The sequence below is a fragment of the Alosa sapidissima genome, chromosome 17 (assembly GCF_018492685.1).
Source record: "Alosa sapidissima isolate fAloSap1 chromosome 17, fAloSap1.pri, whole genome shotgun sequence".
NCBI classification, from domain to species: Eukaryota; Metazoa; Chordata; class Actinopteri; order Clupeiformes; family Clupeidae; genus Alosa; species Alosa sapidissima.
This window is the reverse complement of record NC_055973.1, coordinates 19,503,335-19,526,769: the sequence shown is the minus strand read 5'-3', so window position 1 is coordinate 19,526,769 and position 23,435 is coordinate 19,503,335. Positions and strand designations below refer to the sequence as shown.

At 46.1% G+C, this 23,435-nt stretch overlaps 4 protein-coding genes across 8 annotated transcripts in view; 2 read left to right on the top strand and 2 right to left on the bottom strand.

Moving 5' to 3' along the window:
- Positions 1-4,426, bottom strand: part of dixdc1a (DIX domain containing 1a) — a 12,906-nt gene extending 8,480 nt beyond the window's left edge. The window contains exons 1-2 of one of the 2 annotated variants that reach the window (XM_042067460.1): positions 3,682-4,426; positions 1-45 (exon numbers count right to left, since the gene is read on the bottom strand). The exon at positions 1-45 is cut by the window's left edge and continues 68 nt beyond it. In XM_042067460.1, coding sequence (XP_041923394.1) covers positions 1-45; positions 3,682-3,704 — 68 coding nt within the window. In that variant the 5' untranslated portion in view covers positions 3,705-4,426. The remainder of the gene's footprint in view (positions 46-3,681) is intronic. The other variant, XM_042067462.1, reaches the window with a different exon arrangement.
- Positions 4,427-5,278: 852 nt separating this feature from the next.
- Positions 5,279-8,196, top strand: LOC121688597 (alpha-crystallin B chain-like). Of its 2 annotated transcripts, none has more exons than XM_042068297.1 (3): positions 5,279-6,504; positions 6,917-7,039; positions 7,679-8,196. In XM_042068297.1, the coding sequence occupies exons 1-3, from the start codon at positions 6,109-6,111 to the stop codon at positions 7,868-7,870; spliced, it is 711 nt and encodes a 236-aa protein (XP_041924231.1). In that variant the 5' UTR covers positions 5,279-6,108; the 3' UTR covers positions 7,871-8,196. The 2 variants fall into 2 exon arrangements, with proteins under 2 accessions (XP_041924231.1, XP_041924230.1); XM_042068296.1 differs by having other exon boundaries at positions 6,917-7,075.
- Positions 8,197-8,621: 425 nt separating this feature from the next.
- LOC121688598 (60S ribosomal protein L24-like) lies at positions 8,622-9,496 on the bottom strand. Its single transcript, XM_042068298.1, has one exon. It carries the CDS (start codon positions 9,455-9,457, stop codon positions 8,981-8,983), a length of 477 nt encoding a protein of 158 aa, XP_041924232.1. The 5' UTR covers positions 9,458-9,496; the 3' UTR covers positions 8,622-8,980.
- nkapd1 (NKAP domain containing 1) lies at positions 9,418-12,897 on the top strand. 3 transcript variants are annotated; one of them, XM_042068294.1, is made up of 7 exons: positions 9,544-9,641; positions 10,082-10,133; positions 10,434-10,510; positions 10,874-10,968; positions 11,129-11,308; positions 11,680-11,733; positions 12,000-12,897. In XM_042068294.1, exons 3-7 carry the CDS (start codon positions 10,442-10,444, stop codon positions 12,421-12,423), a joined length of 822 nt encoding a protein of 273 aa, XP_041924228.1. In that variant the 5' UTR covers positions 9,544-9,641; positions 10,082-10,133; positions 10,434-10,441; the 3' UTR covers positions 12,424-12,897. The 3 variants fall into 3 exon arrangements, with proteins under 3 accessions (XP_041924229.1, XP_041924227.1, XP_041924228.1); XM_042068295.1 differs by lacking the exons at positions 9,544-9,641; positions 10,082-10,133 and adding an exon at positions 9,418-9,530; XM_042068293.1 differs by lacking the exon at positions 10,082-10,133 and having other exon boundaries at positions 9,523-9,641.
- The last annotated feature ends 10,538 nt before the right edge of the window (positions 12,898-23,435 follow it).

The following is a 23,435-nucleotide window of genomic DNA, read 5'->3' as shown; positions in this document are numbered from 1 at the left end:
ATGTAGTCCTCCTTAGGAGCATGAGTGGGACTGGATGCGCTTAAGCTGTAACAGACAGGGGGCAGCAGAGAGCAAAGCAGGTAACTCTGCTGATCAACAATCAGGTGGCAGGTTGGTGTCAAACAGGTTACTATGGGGATTAACATTTATGTCACCGGTTCATGTCACCTCTGGGGCCCTAATTAAATGATGGGGAAAGAGTAAAGTGTCTCATGCATGAACTAAAGCAATCAGACGGCATGTGGCATCACTGAGCTTAGCCACTGCTGTTTATGCTTTAGGGCTTGCTTATGGTAAGAAGTTGGCCATCATTACAGAGGAGCAAATATGACAGCAATGGAGACAACATAACTGGCAAGAGACAGCAATGACAATCATAACACAGCAACAAAACAATGAGGGACAACAATTACAGGTAAATAACAGTAACAGTAACATATGTGTTTTCAGCAGTGTCTGCTACATAGTGCAGGACTACATAGGTATTGTAAGTGAAGATTAATCAAAGTGATAGTTTTTTTTTTTAAATGCAGTTTTCAAGACAGTATGTTACACAAAATGGCTATGGTTCTGTCCTGTCATGACAAGCTCTAGCCAAGAACTGAACACAGCTCAGCTGAATAGCCAATCAAGGAATGCCCAGAGTGACAGACATGCCTGTCCACCAATGGCTACTGCACAGTGAAAGGAGAGGGTGGACACTATGCTGACCACATCTGGCAGAAGTCAGGAGAAAAAATGGCAACATCGCACACGGCATCTGGTAATCTAAACATATTTATGACCCTAAAGATCCAGACACTGGATGCAAACCAGTTCTGGTCAGTTGTGTCCATGTGGAACAGAAACATCTGGAGAGCAGGAGAGATCAACAGTTGCAGAGATGAGACGTGCTTTTGAGTCTCTCTCTGCTTTTGTTGCTCATGCTTGACTGGACTGTGATTAAGAGTTAGTTCTTGTTGAAGCCTCTAAAGACCATCTCTCTGTGGCCACACCCTGCAGTGCTTTAGGAAACCACATTTCCAATCCCCACTCTGGCCTGTATTTATATTTAACTCAGACACAAATAGGTTTTTATTTGTCAAAGTCTGAGGACTGTAAACTTTGATTAAATCATCTCAGACAAGCCTCTTACTGAGAGATAAACTCAAATGTAGTATGTTGCATAGATATTGATCTGTCAGAGTTGAGTACCTCTGCACAACAAAGTGTTGTGTAATTATTGATCAGTTGATCAATCAGTCAGTTCTGTTCAGTCCTGATTAGCAGTAGAGGGACTGTATGAAATCTGTACAAGTGTTTCATGCAGAGGAGAGAGGAGAGGGTAGAGCACTTCATATAGAGGAAAGAGAGAGGAGAGAGGAGGTGAATAACTACATTTTTTCTGGAGCATTTCAAACAGAGGAGAAAGACGAGAGGAAAGGTGACCGAATGAAATCAATATTGGAGTGTCTCATGTGGTGGAGTGAGGAGAGAGGAGGTGAATGAATGAAATCAGTACTAGTGTTTCTCTCATGGTGGAGTGAGGAGAGAGGAGGTGAATGAATGAAATCAGTACTAGTGTGTCTCATGTGGTGGGGAGAGGTGGTGAGATCATGGGGCTGTCACTCAGCCTCAGAGAGAACTCTGGGAAATAGGAAGACAAAGAGCGGCACTGCAGAGGATGAATAATAGTGCCAGTGCCCTATGTGCCAGTGCCTAGGCATATGCTGGCTGTGCCAGGAATGTGCCAAGAGATGTCATCCCTTTAGATCACCTCTGAGAGACCGATCGGCTTGCATTCTTCTCCAGTGATTAGATAGTGTGTCCTTAGGTATGTAGGGGCCATCGTTCCGTCTGACGTTTGACGATTTAATGTTCTAACACAATGTAACAGAATGTGGTCCAACCAGCTCTTCCACTACTGCCAATAAGTCGCTGTGGTTTCATGTCTGATATGTAAAATCTGATCTGAGATCAGGTCGCTATGCTGACGTTCCACACACTAAGTGTCTGAGCCCTGTTTGAAGCCAGTAACAGAGACACCATTCTATACACAAGACCAGCTGTGTGTGAGGTGAAGTAAGCTGTTTGATCAGAGATGCCATTATCCTCTCTCTCTCTCTCTCTCTCTCTCTCTCTCTCTCACACACACACACACACACTCTCTCTCGCTCTCTCTCTCACACACATACACACACACTCTCTCTCACTCTCTCTCTCTCTCTCTCACACACACACACGCGCACGCACACACACACACACACAAACACACACACACACACACACACAAACACAAACACACACACACACACACACACACACACACACACACACACACACACTGACCTGCCTGACCCTCTGTGCACAGGCACTTCCCACCACTGCAGCAACAGAGACTGAGCTGAGCCAAGGGGCCTCACATCTGGCCCAGCTGCTCCAAAACAACACTGATAACCTGTGTCCCCTGACCCAGGTGCATGAGCAGAGAAAAGAGCTCATATACTACTTAAGACTAGAGATGAACTTTGGATTCCTGAACAGAGGCATTGCTTCATTACTACGCTCCATCTTCAGCTTTGCTCCGACATGTCCCACAAACTGACTTTGTGCAAATAAACTACGAGTTGCTCTGGGAGACTTATGGAGATCAAACAGACACGCTCATATCTAGATATATTCCGCTGAACGGACGCAAGTGATCAAACAGACACGCGCACATCTAGAGATATTCAGCTGAACGGAGGCGAATGATCAAAGTGCGTGTCCTGCAAGCTGGAATAGTACAGTACAAATTCCCTGTTTTGAAAGAGATCCAAGCATCCATGCCTCACAGTGCCCTAGTTAACACAGGAAGCAGGGAAATTGCTCATAGATAAGACCATCTTATGGACATTAAAATGGCAGTGCAATGGTCACTGGTAATTAACTGCATTGCAACTGACCATTTGGGAACATAAGATTAATTCTCTTAATATTTCACGTGATACAAAAACATGTTTGAAATGTTGCCATCTATTAGCATATTTTTGAGAAGAGTATTATTGTATTAACATTTCCATGGCATGGCAATGTTTAGTTTTACAGTTGGTCATAGAACACAATGGCCGTGGGTTGCCAGGCGATGCCCTGTGGACAGGAGCATGCACACACACACACACACACACACCACGGGCAAACACACACACACCCTCTAGCACACAGCCCTCAGAAACATATGCAGGCAATGAAAGAGAGAGCAGATCAGAAAACATGCACAGATAGAGTGACGGGGGAGGAAGAGAAAATGAGAGAGAGCGAGCGAAAGATGGAGAGAGATAGAGAGAGACAGAGAGAGAGAGAGATAGAGGTGTTCAGTCAATGACTGAACCTGAGGTTTGAGGTGATCGCGTTAATGTCGTCCTCATAAAGAATGTCAGCATGAAGACCTGGGACTGTGTGTGTAATTATTCTAGTGTTCTAGCATGGAAATCAGGGCAAGTCACTCATAATGCTACAATATGGAGGAAGAAAAATTAAGCAAAAGAGCATGAGAGAGAGAGAGAGAGAGAGAGAGAGAGAGAGAGAGAGAGAGAGGGAGGAGAAAGTGTAAAGAGAGATGTGTCGTTGATATGATGTTGACAGGGGGTAAGAGAGAGAGGGGGGAGATGTGTTGATGATAAAATGGAAACAGGAATGCAAACACAGAGTCCCGGTTCATACCATTTCATTTGTTTGGCTCCCATGGCTGTGCGTCCTGCTAGCCTCCCATGCCGCTCCTGTCCTGCCCTGCCCTGGAGGTTTGTTGTGGTCCAGGCTCAGAATCATCACCGCCAGAGAGCCCCCCTACCGTGCCCCCCCCCCCACCTCCTCTCCACCCTCCTCAGCCGTCAGCCGGGTGGGAGTATCCGTGGAGAGGGGAGAGCAGAACAGAGTGAATGAGGAGGAAAAAAGGGAAGGCGAGGCTCCACGTAGCAGCGCTGGGTGCAGGCGGAGAAAGAGAGAGAGAGAGAGAGAGAGAGAGAGAGAGAGAGAGAGAGAGGTGAAGGAGCGTCTCCCACGCTGCTCCTCTGCCACGGTCCTCACAGCTCCAACACAGAGGAAAAAACACACAGCCTCCCCAGCGTGGATGTGTGTGTGTGTGTGTGTGTGTGTGTCTCAGCTGGGAGTGGCTGCTCGCTCAGGCACACACACACAGCTCAGCTCAGCGCGCTGAAGAAAGGAGTCCAGCCCTCGTTCGTCTGCTGTCTCCAAGGCATCTGTCCTCAGCCTGCTGTGCTGAGCATGCTCCCTCTCTCTCTCTCTTCCTCTCTCTCCCTCTCCCAGTCTGTTGTGTAATTCTCTCATTCAGCAAGAGGCTCCCCCAATCCCTCAGAAAGACTACCAGAAAGATTCTTCAGCCTAGCCCCCTCCTCTGTTTCTGTTTTTTTTCTTTTCTCTCTCTCCCTCTCTCTCTCTCTCTCTTTCTCTCTCACACCCTCGTTTCTTTTCTCTGTGAGGAAGCAGACATGACCAGCCGTGTGTTTAGTCCCTCCTCCTCCTCCTTCCCTCCCCCTCCCGGGCGGAGGACTCCCCCTCCTATGGGCTGGGTGGGGGTGGGGAGTTTTGGGTTGGGGGCGTAGGGGAGTTTGTGTGTGCAGGCAGGCTGACATGGTGGACCACTCAAGCCAGGCGAAGCTATGCTTGCTCATTCAAACAGGGCAAATTGGATTATTCCAAACACTCCTTGTAAATAGTGGCTCCACGTCTTGGACAAAGACATAGACCTACACAAAAGCAGACTAGGCAAATGGGATTTGGAGCTGAGTCTGCATGTCACAGAGGGGGGAAAATGTTTCTGCTTGCAGGAGAAAAAAAATTGCCCCTCCTGGACTTGTAGTTTCCCCAGTGAAGAGAAAGACCTTCACACCTGTGCAGACAACTCCAGCACAGTCAGTCTCAAATGACTCCTGCATTCCACAGACTGCACTAAATGTAGGATGCAGATGTCTGGTGTTCTTTGGAATGCAGATGATGGATGAGCAGGAGCATTGTGAGAAACATGAGGTTAAAATGTTTTGCCACATCGTATGCGCTATGCGGAACTACTCAATAAACAACGCAACCATCTCCGAAACACCACAAAACAATATCTTATCTGTGTATCCATAGCAACTCAAAACAATATCTCGTTAGACAGCAACAATGCACATTGTTTTTACCTGTCTTCTCTTTTTGACGCATAATACCAGTCTCTGAATAGACAGTACTTATCTTACATTACAGCTAACCCAAATTCCAGACCTCCCCCCCGCCCCACACACACACACACACACCGAAATGAAAGCTCCCTTTGGATAGTGGCACAGTGCTGGAGTTAGTAGATATATGGCCCTAGGCATGCTAAGGATACTGCATAAGACAGATTCCACCTATTCTCCTGGCCCTTCTGCTGCTCTGCGGTTACTAAAGTATTCTTGTTCCCATGGTTACCTGAAATTATAACAAGCAAGGTGGAGTCGTGCTCTCTCTTGGGTATTGCTAAAAAATATCCCTCAAGAGCACGCTTCACACAGCATGGGCCACTTCAGCGCACTGGAAATGCAGTCTGTCTGCTGTTATACTTCCCCACTCTTCCTTCATATACACACAAGCGAGATCTTATCAGAGACCAGAGCAACAGCAGAGCATCCTGGCAGGGATTACTGCATCGCTGGGGCTGGCATCACAGAGGACAGTTTTACCAGCTTAAAGTCAGCACAGATATCCCTCCCCATGACTCATCCTGCTGACCGCTATCATCCAATCACCTCAGCTCGTTCCTGTCAGCCATGATGGCCTCCTTCTGCTTGAGGGTGGTCAGCGGCCTCGGCCCGGCGAGGAGGAGTGGGTCACATCCGTCGGCGCTGCCCGGTTTGAGAATCCCTTGGCATGGTACTGCGGCGGGGCGCATGCCAAATCAGAGGGCGCACTGCTCCGAGCGCTTCCAGCGAGACAAGAATGTTTCCAGCACGATGAACAGGGAGGACATCAGCACAATTCAAATCCCCAGCCATAATCCATGGGTGTGATTGGGCAGGGGGGTATCCCCTCTGATGCCCCGTAGCGAGGCAGGGGCAGGGCAGCCAGATGAGCTGATATCTGCACCCCTCTGGCCCAGGCGTGGGCCACATGAGGGGGGAGTGCAGCCTGGCAGGACAGGAAGAGACCAAACACTTGACATCATTATTGGAGAGTGATCAACGGGAGGGCGAGGCTTCCCGGGCCGCCCCAGAGGAGGATAAATACGAGAGGGACGAGTCCAGGGCCACACAGCCTCTCTGCACCAGGACCACCTGCTTCACACCGCACAGAACCACAGAGCACCGGACAGCAGCCAGCATGGACGTGACCATCCAGCACCCCTGGTTCAGACGCCCCTACTTCCCCAGCTACTTCCCCAGCCGGGTCTACGACCAGTTCTTCGGAGAGCACATTCCCGACGGAGATATGTTCTCCCCCTTCTTCTCCATGTTCTTCAACCGCCCCTTCTACATGCGCAACTGGATGGACAGCGGCTTCTCCGAGGTAGGCGCTAACAACCCCTACACCCCCCCCCCCCCTTCACCCTTGTACAGCACCTCAAGCATCGCTAGAAATATTATAACTCATATATTTACTTACTCACATTACTTCTACTTAACTTTATTAAACTAGCAGCCCATCACAAATGGCTTGTGTCATTCAATTAAATGAAAAGTTCTGGTATCATGTTAAATTAATATTTTCAAGCTTTCAAATGTACACTGAAAACTTCCATCAAGTTGTATCCATCAAGTTCCATCAAGTAACAGTTAAAGCTCTGAACACATGCTGGGAAGAGTGTGTGATCACCAGATGTTTGTAAATGATGTCCAGCCTAACTGCTGTGGCCTGGGGACTTGCCTGTCCTGTCCTGCTGGCTGAGTGATGGCTGGCTGTTTTGTGTCCACACACACAGATGCGTTCAGATAAAGATCGCTTCATGATCAACCTGGACGTGAAGCACTTCTCCCCCGAGGATCTGACAGTCAAGGTGAACGACGATTACGTGGAGGTGCACGGCAGGCATGAGGAACGACAGGTACGCCCACGAGGTCTGGGCTTCTCGTCCTCCGAGGTACACACGGGTACACACACCATCGACTCGCACACACACACACACACATACATACACACACACACACACACACACACACACACACACACACACACACACACGTTAACACATGTACACATTCAAGTCTAAGGGCTGCTTCTGATGTCCTATACACAAGAGAAACACTTGTCTGATGATATGTTCTTCACTGCCATGCAGTCTCCTACTCCTGCATTTTCCCTCCTGCTTGCTTTAGCCATCCACCTTGCTCGATTTTTCTTTCTCTCTATTGTATCTAGGCCTATCTTTTGTTTTCATCGCTATCTTTCTATCTTGCTCCTTCTCTTCTGTTCTCTGCTTTAGTGAAAATAAAAAACTTCTGATTTTGCATTAATCAATATACCTTTTGCAGATGACTACTGTTTCTCCTTTAAATGCAGAAAACGTTTCCATCATGATAAAAAATACCATTAGATATATTTTCATTAACAATATCTGCAATGCGATGCAAGTGTTGCATTTTCACTGAGAATATCATTATTGTGGATATCATTTGAGTGAGATTGAGTGTCTGCTGGCCTGCATGAGCTGTTACACTCACAGATTGGCCCTTTCTGTCAGCAGGATGAGCATGGGTATGTTTCCAGAGAGTTCTTCCGCAAGTACAAGATTCCAGCAGGCGTTGACCCCGGAGCGTTCACCTCCTGTCTGTCCTCCGATGGGGTTCTCAGCATCTCTGCCCCCCGGAACCTGACGGACGTTCCAGAGCGGAACATCCCCATCACCTGTGACGAGAAGCCCCCAGCGCAGAAGTAGTCTCCCCTCCAAGAGCTGCGTGTCCGTCACAGCAACGTCTTCACTCTTACTTCCCACCACACGTTGCTCAGCGTTCAGTGGATACAGCCTAGAGTCATGCCTTAACCATAAAGCCTTTACGTCAGTAACAGTCACATCTCAAACAAGATCAATAAGCGTCTATAACTATAAGTCTACAACTGTGTACTTTTTCTATATTTCTGTCCAACAGTGCCATCCTGTGTGCACCTGAGTCACTAAGAGCAAACCATGCTGCGTACTAAGGTGGCATCAGCAGTGAATCACAGAAGCAAAATGCACAGCATGGGTACAGAGAGAGAGAGAGAGAGAGAGAGAGAGAGAGAGAGAGAGAGAGAGAGAGAGAGAGAGGAGGTTCGCCTTCGGGGTGGACGGGGGTTAGGAGTGAAGAATGTGGGGGGGGGGGGGGGGACTGGCAAGACCCTAGAGCCTGGCGCTGCCACCGCCACAAGGGCATCTGTGTGATGTGGGTCACCTCAAGTGACTCCTAAGGTAAATGAAGGGAACCACAGTGGAAGATGTGTCAAACTGTCATGATCTGATGTGAGAGAGTATTAAGGAGAGAGAGAGTAGAGGTGCATGCATGGGGTTTCACCTGTGGGCTCCTGTTGTATGGTTAACTGGCCTTAATCTGCCAAGTCTGTGTGGATCTAACTGTGCACTCTGTTTGTAGCTGCTTGGACTTTGCTTGAAACTGATTGATGGTTTGTGAATAAAGTCAAATAAATCAAGCTTTGGAGAAGTCTGGTTTAATGCTGGTATGGTTCCAAAATTTTACCTTAGAGGAGAATTATTCTGCATGATAATTATTCTACATTCATAAGTCATAACAACTTGATGAAAACACTGATAGTGTTTAATAGCCTCTTAGTTTTAAATTAAATGAAGGTAGCCTACTCTCGAAATTTGTCAATAACATACATCAGACCACAAATACAGTAGGCTTATGTGGACTACATCAATAGACAGGGTTACGCAGCTGAGGCTAGCAATAAACCAAAAAAAGTTTGAGAGTCCGGGTCAGTAAATGTCCTCCTATTTTATTATTTTATTTTACTCTGAATAATATGAATAACCAGATCAGTCAACATCTTAGCGCTTTCCTCCAACACGGGGTGCGTTGACTTTCATTGGCTTGGCAATCTTCTGTTTGGGAGCTGCCTTCGCGGGAGCCTTTGCACCTGATGCAGCTGACGGCTTCTTCGTAACCTGCTTGGCTTTCTTTGCCTCCTTAGCAGCCCTTATCGCCTGTTCTCTCTGGGCCTTCCGTACCTCGGGCTTCTGATTTCTCTTCGCCATGATCTCGGCCAAGGAAGCACCGGTGATGGCTCTCTGGAACTTGACAGCCCGGCGACTGCGCTTCTTAGCCACATCTTCGGATTGGCCCTTCTTGTGCTTCCGCCTGTACAGAACGGTCCAGTTGATCTGCCTGGGGTTCCTCTTGGCCAGGAAAGCTGATTCGCACTTGGCGTTCAGGAACTGGAAGACCTTTCCGTCAATCCTGGCATATCGTCGGCCATGGCCGGGATAAATCTTGTAACCACTGAAGCTACAGAGTTCGACTTTCATCGTGGCGGCTAATCAGTCAGGAAAGAGGAAGTACTAGTCTAAAACAGTACCACGTGTTTCTGCTGTGATAGAGGTAAGCGGAAGTGATTGGCTTAGAGGGATCATCCGCTAGCTTGCTTCAACTCATTCATGTTCAGCAACTCCACGAAACGCGTTTTTGTCACAGGTTATTTGAAAATTTAGCGTAAGTATCGCAAGCAGCGAGTTTTCATTTTATTACTGAGTTGTGTGTAATATAGCCAAGTCTACGTCGCTTAGCTGGCCTAGCTAGCTACTTGGGTCCAAGAGAATCACTGCAGCTAGCCCCTCTCATTACATAGCATAGCAACGTTATTTTTGCCTATCTTGAGTATCTTAAGATACTGGTAGCTAGCTAACTAGTAATACATATAAACGTATTGTTATAACATAAGTGTTACAAAGGCAAAAGTATCACTTTGCTCTAGCTTAGAACATTTTGATGACATTAGCATGTGAGAGATACTGATGATGCAGCCACGTAGTAACTTAACTGTTACCGTGTTGATTGGGCCTCTCCGTGTCACATATTGTTTGCTATGGTAGCCTATTTGAAAGTGAGTATCTCGTAGTCTAATATAAGCTCGATCTATGTTCCTGGAGAAGTAAAGATGCAGAGGCAGGCCTGGGAAGCAGTAAGACACACCAACACCCAGTTGTACGTTCTATTAAAACCTTCATACTTTATTAAAGGAATCACTCAATTTACATAATTCAAAATGATTGGCCTTTGCGTGTTTCAAACTCAAGGCTTGACATGTGAGTGTATCAAATTAAAGAAAAACAGTTGATTACGAAAACAGTCATGTATTTTATATTCAATGATCTTTGAAAGTAATGCATTTTGTAAGGAAAACTGTCAAAAGAAAGATGCCATGTCCTAAGACAATACACAATTCGGATTGTTATAGGCTATGCTGTGAAAATACTCGAGTGACTTCCATGTCCTTATTTTTAGGTGCCATCATGGCAGGGGTGTCCCTTGGCAAAAAGTTGCTCAGAAACGTCATCCGCCACACAGACATACACAACAAGGTTTGCACATTGATGAAATCTGTAACTGGATGCTGTTATAACTTATGGCCACCTCAAAGTTCCAATGCCCCTTCTCGCCACCTGTTACCTCCCCCTTCTGACAGACAGCTCTTTCCTCCTCTCCTAACACGCATAACATGCACTTCCCTTTAATCCCTCCTCTACCTCTTTCCTCTTCTACCACTTTCTCCTTCGACTACAGTTTGACTAATTCTTAAAACTTCTGCACTCTCATCCTATAGTAATAGTATTGATTGATGTAGTACTAATAGCAACCTAAGGTCTCCTCTGCGTTCTGGTTTGAATGTTATTCCTCATGTCTGTAAGTCGCTGTGGATAAATTAATAAATGTAAATGTAATAGATTCAGGAGGAGTCGGAGATGTGGAAGCTGAGAGGCCGGGAGAAGCACGTGCCGCAGACCGATACCTCCAGCCGCAAACCAGCCTCTGCTGCCAGGTGAGTCACACCTACACATCACTCACTTACAAGGTGCACAGGAATCAGAGCTGCTCCTGCGGCCAGGTGCACAAGAGCTAGCGCTGCTACAGCTCGCCTTCAGATAGGTGCAAAAGGAGGATTGAGCAATGAAGAGCTGTTGGTTGTGACTGTGTTTTAGAGGCTACATGCACTGCGACCGCTATGAGGACGACTCGTCGCCGTCGCGTGACAGAGGAGGAGTCCGAGATCGCCTGTCAGAGAGACACGAGAGGGGAAAACAACTCTCCGACAGAGACGAGCGGGAGGCACGCTACTGGACACGAAAGCTCTATGAGTTTGAGGCCAATGATCCAGACAGGTGTGTGTGCGTGCGTGCGCGTGTGTGTGTGTGTGTGTGCTTATTTGTTCAGGCTAGTTTTTATTCTGGAGCTCCACAAATGTGATGATGAAGAAGTCCCATCTAGTGTTGCACAGTATATCGATACTGCAAAACTACCACTGAACTAGCATTTTCGATCAGTCTGTCTCTTTAAGTGCAACACAGCCTGTCCTTTCCTTTAGAAGGAATTTAAATAACTTGGTATTAATAACTTCGAATACCAAGTTTGGTATTGTGACATCTAGATCTGTCATTGGCCTACATAGCCTAACCAGTTTGGTGAGGCGTGTAGAGATGATGTGTGTGAGGTGTGTGTTCTCTGCCTAAACTAAATATTTGTTTTGATGCAGGTGGGGCCACAGTGGTTTTAAGGAACTCTACCCTGAGGAGTTTAAATCAGATGGGTAGGTCAAACACTCACATGATGGTGTCATTTAATCATTGCATTGAGGGAATGATCTTTGCTGATTTGTTCGAAATGTTTGCACTCATTTGTCTACCCCCCCCATTCATCTTTCTCTCCCTCCTACTCTGTGTCTCTCTTCATCCTCCCATTCCTCTTTCTCTCCCTTCTGCTCTGTCTCTATCTGTCCATTTTCCTCAATCCTCTCTCCCTCCCTCCTGTTCTCCCCTCCTGTCTGGATCTTCCCCCACGTTTCGTGTTCTGCAGTAGGGGTGAGAGCAGCGGAGACGACAACGTCCGACACAAGAAGAAGAAGTGCAAGAGCAGCCGCGAGGCTGACCACAGAAAGCACTCCAGCAAGTCCTCCAAGAAGAAGAAGAAGAAGAAAAAGGAGAAGAGGAAACGGAGAGTGGAGACGTCGGACTCGGACTCCGGAGACTCGGACGGCGAAGCACGCAGGAAGAGGAGGAGAGAGGAGAAGAGGAAGGTGCGTCGGAAAGAGAAGAGAGAGGATGAGAGCAGCTCGGAGGAGAGAGAAAGCGAGGGAGAGGGAGCGAGGGAGAAACGTGCAGGCAGCCGCAGAAAGAGGCACAGACACAACTCGGACTCCCACCAGGAGCGGCCCAGGAAGAAGAGAAAGAACTGGAAGTCTGCGGACGGGGAGAAGTCAGATGAGAGCTCCGACGACTGAGTCTGTTTCTCTTTCACACACACACGCCCACACGCCTGTGTCCTAGCTCAGAGGCATAGTTTAATGTGTGTTAACACCTGATGACTTCAGCAGCTGTGACAACAAGGCTTGTTTCATCCTCAGACACACAGACACACACACACACACACACAGACAATGTGTCTCTCCCTCTCATCACTCCCTGTTCTGACACATGTGGACCTGATCAAAGCAGTTGTATTTTTAAAGATTTTTTGTTTTTTGTAAGTTATTTTTGTGCTTGTGATAAATCATGAACAAGACACCCAAAGGAATCTACCTCAGCAGTCCAGAGTGGGGAGGATTTGCATGGGACATCCAGACAGTCTATAGTGAAAATGGGACATTCAGCCTCCCTATGGTTTTCAAGCAAAAATGGGCATCAAATAATGTATCAGCCTGGTGTGGCCACCTACAAATGAAAGTCAAATAAATCACAGCATATTTTTACAGCTATTTTTAAGCATTTTAAAGTCTCTCTGAGTGTTATCTTTTTCTAACCCTAAAGGAATTCCTATCATTACCTTGATAAAATGGCTTCATTGCCATCAGGGTTATGAAGTGAGTTTTCTGAGTTCAGAAAACTGCAGATAACTGTTGAGAGATTCACCACACGCACACACACACACACACACGCACATCTGGAACACTGGATTTAGAAGTGCAGTCTGGACTAACTTAGGTCTCCTGAAGTAAAGAGATGCAAAAACCTTTTTAGGTGACAAATATACATTTCTCGCACCCTTGTTTGATTTTCTTTGCAGCAAAACATTCAAACTTCCAGCGATCCTCCCCTCTGTCCTAACACGTAATTCAGGAGAATGTCCAGAAGGTGGCAGTGGTGTTCTGTGCAGAACTGAGCTCAAATCGCACACACAGTAGTCAAGAGGAGCCTAATTTGTGCTCTCCTCCAGAGTGTACTGGGAGATGAGCCTACTTTGAGGCTGGAGGTTTAACATCTGAGGCTGGAAACCCTCTGGAGTTCACATCCACTTCCAGTGGGGTGCAGGTTGATGATCAGCCTTTCTGTGTCTAAAATCACTCATGCTCTGGTCTCTCTCCTCAAGGTCAAGGATGGTTTATTTTTTTACTCCAGCAGGGAATCTGCTGTCCGTCCTGGGTGAATATGACTGACCTGTCCTGATATGTGACAGGCGTACACACACAACACACAACACGCACACAGCAGATGGGATGGAGAGGCTTGTTGTTGTGGAAGCCTGACGGTAGACGGCGCATTTGCAGTGTGAAAACTTCCCAGGGTGCATCAGGCAGGCATGACGTCATCCAGCACTGAGCCCTTATGTCCGTTACAGTGACCACAGCCCCAGAGTTAGGCAAGGCCCTGCGCTGTGAGGGGACGCTGTGTATGTGTGTGTTACGTGTCACTCTTTGTGTTGACAGGTTTTCATACTGATCTGCTTCAGCAGTAAACAGAGGATGCTTGTGACGAACAGAACATTTTGTGTCAGTGTGTGTGTTAATGAAGTGCTTGGCGCACACAGAGTCCAAGCAGCTGAGCCTGTGAATGATTAAACAGTCCCATGCTGCAGAGGCCCTGGCTGAAATGAGATTAAATATGTCTAGAGTGTCCTCTCCTCACATACACACACACATATCATGGCCACAGTGTCCTCTCCTCAGCCGGTCCAGCTGAGTGAAGGTGAATGTGTTGTACTGTCTTCTCGTACACACACACAGAGGCATCAGTGCATCAGGGCCCCGGCACGGCTGGGACAGCCTGTACTCACACACACCCTTTTGTCTGGAAGGCAGCCGCGCATGAACACACACTCACACACACAGAAAGAATGCTTTGGGCCCAGCAGGGGGGGCTGCCGCTGAATGTCACCATAGCAACCCAGCACAACACTGGGGAGGGCACTGTTACCCTACGGATGATTCACCTGGAACAGGACCCTCCCCACCCCCAAAACACACACACACACCTTTGGCAGAAGTGGTTTCTGGCCTATATCTTCTCTCTCTTGCTCTCTCTCTCTCTCTCTGTCACTTTTTCTACCCCATTTTCGTTCTTTCTCAGTCCATCAGTCTCTCGCAGCTGGTTCGCAGCATTCATCGTGAGCCTCAGCAGGCCAATCCCATGATCCTCCTATGCCGTCCGTCCAGTGGAACAGCAGCAGACCAACAGATAGACGTGTCACTCGGTCCATTCATTTGCCACTCAGTCTTTCAGCGACCCTGGACGCGCGAGCAGGACGTTGGTGTCACACAGCATAAGAGCGAGGTCATCAGTCCAACACAAACCTCACTTCCTGCAACACAAACCTCACTTCCTGCAACACAAACCTCACTTCCTGCAACTCAAACCTTACCTGTGCGCTCATGGCTCTAATCTATGATAAGTAATGAAGTACTGAGTGTGTGTGTAAACAGCCCAAGGGACAGTGGACAGAGAGGTGACCTCAGTCAGTGAACTCATGTTTACATGTGCTACATGTGAGATGAGATGTGTGCTCATCAGAGCATTACTACTTCCATTGATTATAATGGAAGCTAATTATTGCACACACACAACGCTTGTATATTATTCATATGAGATGAGATGTGTGCTCATTAGGCTGGAGGAGGAATGTTCAGGGTCGAGATAGCAAAGTCCCTCTGCAGAGAGTCGATGTTGTGACCTCACTCAGGCCATAATGACTGCTGCCATCACCAGACACTCCTTAGGGCACCTCGGCGAAACACACGCACACACACACATCAGTCCTGCACAGGAAGAACCACCAGACATCACTGACGTCACAGAAAGGCTTTTCAGATTTGTGCTTAGTTTCTTTGGTGCATGTATGTGTGTTTGGGTTGGGCTTGCTGTGTGTGTGTGTCCGTGTCCGTGTCCGTGTCCGTTTGTGTGTGTGTGTGTGTGTGTGCGCTGGTGCTCATGTGTGTGAATGTGTGTGTGTGTGTATCTCTGTGTGTTTGTGTGCTTGTGTGTGTTTATGCATATGCATCTGTGTGTGTGTGTGTGTGTGTTAGTGTATCAGCTGATAATGTCAGCAAGAATAGATCCATCTAGTGCTGTCCAAGTCAGCTGTTTTCCAGGATGCCTGTTGGCTGGGCGCTCGGTGCCCTCTTCTCTTCCTGTCTCTCTTCTTCTCATTTCTATTCTCAACCTGCTTCGCTCTCCTTCACACCATCCATTTCTCTCTTTTCCTCCCACCCCCCCTTCCTCTCTCTCCCGCTCTCCCTCTCTCCCTCTCTCTCTCCCTCCCTCCCTCCCTCCCTCCCTCCCTCTCTATCTCTCTCTCTCTTTCCCTCTCTCTGTCTCGGTGACTCACTCTCTCTGATTCATTCTCTTAGTAAAGTTAGTCTGTGTGACGATCAGACTCCTAGTGTGTGTGTGTGTGTGTGTGTGCGTGTGTGTGTGTGTGCATGTGTTTGGAGATGGAAGAGAGGAGCAGAGCACTCGCGTCTCTAGTGAGGCATGACACACCGCTTGACGTCAGCGTGTGTCGCACCACCGTTGTTTACCTCCATTATCCTGCCCATCAGGAGCCGTCGAGGTGCACCAGCCATCCGACCCAGCTGGCCGAGCAGCGCCACCCACCTGCTTTCATCTGCCAGGTGCCTGCACACAGCCTCTTTAGAACGCACAGCACCTGGGCAGAGGTGCTGCACCACACACACACACGCTGGTTAGAAACACCGTAGCAGACACATTGGTTAGAAACACTGCATCACACACACACATGCACTAGTCAGAAATGGTGCATACACTGAGGGTGTTGGCTAGGGCCACCCAGACAGAGGTGCTGCACACACACACACACACACACACACACATACACACACACTCAGCCCCTGGGGCAGACAGAGAGAGAGAGACAGATAGACAGACTGACAGAAAGAGACACAAAAAGACAAGCTCCAGCCAGAATGTGTCTCTGAGTGAGATGATATTATGACGCCGCGCAGCAGGAGCCGATAGGAAAGGCTGGCTGGACCGGAGGAATATAGGATATGCACACTGGAGGAGAAACGCTTCTATTCTTGCCCATGATTTATTTATAAAGGTCTGTCAGCTCAGCTCAAAGGGTCTGCTCACTGATATGAATATGTGACCACTGTAGAGGAACATTTCAAAGCTTTTGTTGACCCTGCTTGTTTTTCAAAGCCATTTGTGCGGCTTTATTTTTACCGACTGCCGGTTTGATGAGGCGTTGCTGTTTAGGGAACAGTGCGGGACTGCCCAGACTCGTAATGAGAGAGAGAGCTGTATAAAACATGGAGGAGTCTTTATGATGGGATCAAAGCAAAGGATGCTGTGATCTCGCAAACAAAAGCTTAAATCAGAATTACAGATCAATGCCTGCCACCTGTGTTGTTTGCAAACACACATACACTCACAGACACACGTACGCACACACACAGTATGTACACACCAGACACACACACACACAGACCCCACACACAGGCACATTTGAGATGACACATTTGATATGAGGAGTGTGTTTGAGCAGAACTCCTCTACCCCCCCCCCCTCAGAGAGCGTTTTTTTACACCTCCTCCCGCCAGGCCTTCTGGGAAGGCGCTCTGACGTCAACGAGTGTCGTATCAGCCCCTGAGCTGCTAAATGGCTCCACTAATTGATTCAGGGCAGCAGCAGCAGCAGTGGAGGCCAGAGAGAGAGAGGGAGGGAGAAAGAAAGAGAGAGAGATGGTGTGTGTGTGTGAGAGAGAGAGATGCAGTGAGAGATGGAGTAAGAGAGATGCAGTAAAGAGATGGAGTGTGAGAGAGAAAGATGGAGAGAGAGAGATGCAGTGAGAGAGAGAGATGAAGAGAAAGAGATAGAGATAGCGTGAGAGATGAGTGGTGGTGGTGGTGATAGTGGAGGCCTTAAGCTATGGCCTCTTCAGCTGTTGCTGTTGCTCGCATGCAAGTCCCTGCACACCTCCCTCTCTCTTTCTCCCTGTATCTCTTTCTCTCACTCCACCTACCTCATTCTTTCACTCCATCTCTCTCTCTCACTCCCTCATTTCCATCGAAATCAGACATACAAATAAGGATGACTGTATACAGGCCTCGGGGGAGTTGCTATGAGCTTCTGCTGTTCTTTTCTGATCAGATGAGTGGTGGTGATTGGTGACTGCAGATTGGTGATGTTGACAGCTGAAGAGTATTGGTTGGAGGTGATTGCTGGTGATTGGTAGCATGCCGAGGTGTGATTGGGTGATTACTGGTTGTTGCTGGTGAGTATTGATTGGTTGATAAATAGTGAGTATTGGTTGGCGGTGAGACCTGGTTGGCTATTGGTGCAGTAAGGAGCTCTTGGCAGTCGGCGTGCAGGCTCTCTGAGTGTCCGTCAGGGGCGGTGTGATGCCCCCGTCTCCGGGAGACTCCTGGTGTCAGGGTGCTGCGTGCAGACAGCTGAAATTTAGAGCAGTTAAATTTAGAGCTGTGACTCATCAGGCCAACATGTGTCAGGAGAACAGTGCAGGCCCTGTTCACACATCCTCACATTTGATCTGATCTGATCATAAACACACACACACACACACACACACACACACACACAGACACACACAGACACACACAGACAGACAAGCACACACACACACACACACACACACACACCTAGGGCCTCCTCTACTAAGAAAAGTCTAGGCCTAGGGCCTCTACTGAGAAAGACCATTGCATGTGTTTCCTGTGAAATGATTCTGATTACATTTCTAAAAACACACATACAACACAATAAAACACATTAAGAACGAGAACATTACAAATGTAGCCAAGGCTCGGTGCGGACACAATGAAGCTGGTGGTTTCAGCTATCATTGCAACAAATTAAAAGCCCTTCTGAAAGGCAATTCACTCTCAATTACATCAGGAGGACAATGTCCCACCACAAATCCACATTAGCTGTTCATGTGCTTTCCTGAAATGTAAACAAGGGAGGCATAAATATAGCAAACTCGTTTGAAAACAAATGTTCTCATGTCCCCATGGTGATGGCAAAAACAAATTCAAAAATGCAAACAGTGCGCCGAGGGACGCTGGGGTACTGTAATTAGCGATAGCAGCAGCCGGCCTGCTCGTGGCTTCCTCCTCTCCCTCACCCCCTGCTCCTGCGGTGATCAGGGTTGCCACACGGCACTGCAACACACTGGAGCAGGAGACCTCTTTATGTGCATGCATACTCATCCAGATAGAAAGATAGATAGATAGATAGATAGATAGACAGACACAGATATACTTAGATAGATAGATAGATAGATAGATAGATAGATAGATTAAGAGAGAGAGAGACATAGATACATAGATAGACATAGATAGATAGATAGACACAGATAGATAAATAGAGATAGAGAGATAGAGAGATAGAGAGATAGATAGATAGATAGATGGATGGATGGATGAATGGATGGATAGATAGATAGATAGATAGATAGATAGATAGATAGATAGATAGATTATAGTTACTGTTAAGAACAAAATACCCCTGGCAAATATTGATTTAATTTTTATTTTCTCTTGACCAATATGTTTGTTCTGACTGAAAATAACAGTGCCACATGCCAAAAGGTTGTAAGACAATGTGGTTGAAACATAAGCGTTTTTTCTTTCATTTACATCTTACATTTTTATATCAAAAAATGGCGTGTTCAAAATTATTCATACCCTTTTTGAGGCAGGAACAATTATTTGCCATCACTCTGGCGTTGTGCTCACTTTTTTTGACGGATTGAGGTCTGGCTGGTCCAGTGAGGCAGGTCTCTCGGCACACTGCCTGATATTTTCCTCCAGAATCTTAGTGTAGCCTTAGTGTTACCGTTTACTTTGAGAAGGTCCCCAGGTCCCCCTGGTTGAAAATCATCCCAAAAGAATAATTTTCTCACCCCATGCACAATTTAAATGGACATGGCGTCATTGGGATTTAATGCTTCTTTTTTTATGCCAATCTCAGGCCATGTCCCTGGGTCAAAAAAATCCAGACAGCTAATTCTTTGTCCAGGTGTGCCCTTATTAAGGTTTAGCTGAGTTGTGCATGTTTGGAGAAGAGTGATCCATGATCAGCATCCATGATGACCAAATGATCAATTTTGGGATGGGGTGAAAATTTCAACCACCAAAACAACATCCCCAAAGTGGAGAATAGCTATAGAAATGTATTCGTTTTGGGTGTTTTTCAGACAATGGGACCTGGTGACCTTCTCAAAGTAAACGGTAACACTAAAACAAGGGGCTACATAGATTTTTTTTCGGAGGAAAAGATCAGGCAGTCTGCTGAGAGACCTGCCCCAATAGGCGGCAGTGGACCATTAAACCACACAATGATCCAAAACATACAGCCAAACAAGGCCAGAAATGGTTAATTGAGAACAATATCAACATCAGAGCCAGAGTCCAGACCTCAATCCGTCAAAAAAGTCCAGAGTGATGACATATAATTGTTCCAGAGTCAAAACCCGGATTGCTGTTAAAAAGTTGCAGTCTAGAATCATTGTGGAGACATGGGGAGGCTTGGTAGGTATTATAAGAACCATTTTGAGAGCTGTGAATGCAAATAAAGATGTTTCCATTGATTATATATATATATATATATATATATATATATATATATATATATATATATATATATATATATATATTATTATTGACATGCCATTTCTCATAAAGATGAAGATAAAAATGCTTCTTTTTTATTCAATGTTTGTCCCACATTGTCTTGCAGTCTTTTGGCATGTGACAGTGTCATTTTCAGTCAGAACAAACATATTGATAAAGAGAAAATCAACATTAAATTGCCAGGCGTATATGCATAATTTTGTTCTTAACTGTAGATAGATAGATAAAGAGAGAGAAAGAGAGAAATAGATAGAGATAGATTTTGTGCATGTATGTTATGTTTATGACATGACATGCTGATGTGTGTCTGAATATTTTGCATAATGTTATGATTTTGCTTCAATGAGAGAGGATCTCTATCTAAAACTGGAACTAGATGTCTACAACATGCCTCAGAGATCCACCACATATCACCCAAAATGGATTTCCTATACAAAAGATTATGAACTCTGTGATAACAAACTGAAACAAAAACAGATCAAACATATACCTACAGTAACATTAACCCCAACCCTACCACACACACACACAGACACCTACACAGGTGTACACACACACACATTATTTGATTACTGTCGGGATGTGGTTTCTGATGTAGTAATAATTGTTAGTTGAGTGGTGATGATGTTGATTGCTCTGATGTTTCTGATGAATGTGAGAAATGGTTTTGGTGAGTGGTGATGCTGATTGCTCTCTCCTTGAGAGAGACTCTTAGGAGTGTCTCCTCGGCTTGTTTATGCCGGTGAGTCGGCTCTGGAAAGCCCCCGTATCCACCGGCAACGACCCTCAGAGCCCCATGGGGCAGCTGTGCTGCAAACATCACCGCAATAGGGCAGAACATGAAAGAGCGCGATCTGCTGTAAACAGCAGCTTACGGTGACTCACACACACACAATAATATGTCTCTGCACACTTACACACACTCATGACGATCATACTGCTCACACACACACACACACGCACACGCACACGCACACGCACACGCACACACGCACGCACGCACAAACAGTGAATTACAAAATGTGTGACATACACCATCACACACATACTGCACATACATTACAAGTACACACACACACATAAAATATATGCCGACATGCAAGTATGGAAGACCATGTACCCATACACTTCTGCTTTGAACAGACACACACACCATAAATGCCACAAACACACAGGTGCACACGTGAGAGACCACATACACCACCAACAGCAGCAGGAGTCCTGGGAAATGGACTGGAGCTGAGCAGGTGTGAGTTAGGCTCATGGGCAGAACCATCCATATGTGTGAGCGGAGTGATAGAGGTGTGTGTGTGTGTGTGTGTGTGTGTGTGAGCATGAAAAGTGAGTTAGAAATGTGTGTGTGAGTGAGAAGAGAGTGTTAGAGATGTGTGTGTGTGAGAGAGAGAGAGAGAGAGAGAGAGAGAGAGAGAGAGAGAGAGAGAGAGAGAGAGAGAGAGGGTGAGCGAGAAGGGTGTTAGAGATGTGTGTGTGAGCGACAAGCTTGTGTTAGCAGCCGTGCTGCTCCTTAAAACCCTGGTGTGAGAGAGGACTGTTTGACGTCAGTAGCATCGGCCCCCAGCTACCTGATTATTAACATCTGACTGGCCCCCTGTGCCTCCCAGCATGCTCCCCTGCACAAGGAGGGGCCTCTACTCACCCTCCAAAAACACAACTCTTGGCTGGGGATGAAAGCAGACCAGCTCCCCTCCCTCAGCTGAGCCAGCAGTTCCCCGCGGATACATGCGTTTGATGCTGTGTAAAGTAATACACCTCAGCCCAGACAGACGGACAGTGGACACTCACTGAGGGAGATTATGAGAAATCCAGGAGGCTGTCGGCCGCTGGTCCTAATAGAAATGCAATAAAACATCTAACCTTGTAGACGCCATACAGAGAGGGACGCAGGCCAGGCCTGAACATGCTCACATGCAGGTGCCAGCAGGAGGATGTCAAATATACAGGTGCAACCCATAAATCGCTATTTATAATTACATACCAAGATGTAGGAAATCTGTCTCATTTAAGACCTCTTCTTCAGACTCTTCTGAGTCTCCTCCCAATCTCTTTTGTTTTGGGTTATTTAATTTTGGGTGAATTGTTTTAAATTATTACAGTGCATGAAAATGCATTGTTCTGTTATCCGAAGTCTTCTTCTTCTTCTTCTTCTTCTTCTTCTTATTCTTCCCACCAAATTTCTGCGTCTAATTCAGCTTTAACCGTTTAACGTAGAAACTTCGTTCAAACTTTGTAACGTAGGTCTTGAAAAGGACACGTGGGGAATGTATTTTTCACTTTTGTAAACTTTATACTTTTTGAGATATTAATAAAAAACAAGCTTAGTTTTCCCCATAGACTTTATATTAGCACTATGACATCACAATGGACTAATTAACTTGATTTGCACCTGTATCAACTTCCAGCTGCTCACTACTAGGACCCATCAAAGGGCCAGTTAAACTGATTGCACCTGTATCAACTGCTTTCTGCTTAACTAGGCCAACTCTCTCTGTGTCTCTCCATTCTACAAGGATATAAGGCACATTCCATCCAACTTTCTATCCATTCATCCTCTTCAATCCATTCATCCTCTTCAAACCATTCACTCATCCACCCATTAAACTATACATCAACATCCATTAAACAATCTGCCTATCAACATCCATTCAACTTTCTGTCTATCAACATCCATTAGACTATCTACATTCAACTTTTAAACTATATACTCTGTCTCAGGCTTTAAGTATACAATCTGGCTCTCTTAAGACTACTATTTCCTCTGCCCACAACTGTTTCAAAATACAATTCCTCACTACAATAATTCACCATTAAATAATTTAACTATTTAAACTACTCAACTATTTAACTGTTCAGCCATTTCAACTGTCAGTTGTTATCAACTATGACTCCTGCCAACTGTTTCCCAATAAAAGTTTGTTTGGCATTTTATGTTAATATACAGTATGTTTATATTTTCATGCACTGGTAATTTCCTTGAAATTACATTTTCTAGTTATAGTATATTGCTTAATTTGTATGATTCTTTTAATGTTTGGTGATAAAATGATTTCATCCTTGCTAGTAAAAATCTGTAGGCCAACCCTAACACGAAATGTGTAAAGAATACATTTGAGCACAGATCCCTTATGAAAAAGAACTTTATATTTCTAGTAGTTCTAGGCCTACCTTGATGTAGGCCTAATAGCCTAACCCTAAATCCTTTTTAGATTAGATTAGATTACATTAGATTCAACTTTATTGTCATTTAGCTGTGTACAGGTACAGAGCCAATGAAATGCACTTGATATCCAACCATAAGTGCAAAGAAGCATTAAATACAAGTGCAGGTAGAGTATGGTTGTATATACAATAGGGATTAATAATGTACAGTGTATAGTTGGATACATACA

Coding starts and splice junctions, on each gene's coding strand:
- LOC121688598 (XM_042068298.1), bottom strand. CDS start 9,457: ATGAAAGTCGAACTCTGTAGCTTCAGTGGTTACAAGATTTATCCCGGC.
- LOC121688597 (XM_042068296.1), top strand. CDS start 6,109: ATGAGGGGGGAGTGCAGCCTGGCAGGACAGGAAGAGACCAAACACTTG. Junction 6,505..6,916: donor TGGACAGCGGCTTCTCCGAG/GTAGGCGCTAAC, acceptor CCACACACACAG/ATGCGTTCAGATAAAGATCG. Junction 7,076..7,678: donor TGGGCTTCTCGTCCTCCGAG/GTACACACGGGT, acceptor TTCTGTCAGCAG/GATGAGCATGGGTATGTTTC.
- nkapd1 (XM_042068295.1), top strand. CDS start 10,442: ATGGCAGGGGTGTCCCTTGGCAAAAAGTTGCTCAGAAACGTCATCCGC. Junction 10,511..10,873: donor ACACAGACATACACAACAAG/GTTTGCACATTG, acceptor TAAATGTAATAG/ATTCAGGAGGAGTCGGAGAT. Junction 11,309..11,679: donor GAGGCCAATGATCCAGACAG/GTGTGTGTGCGT, acceptor GTTTTGATGCAG/GTGGGGCCACAGTGGTTTTA.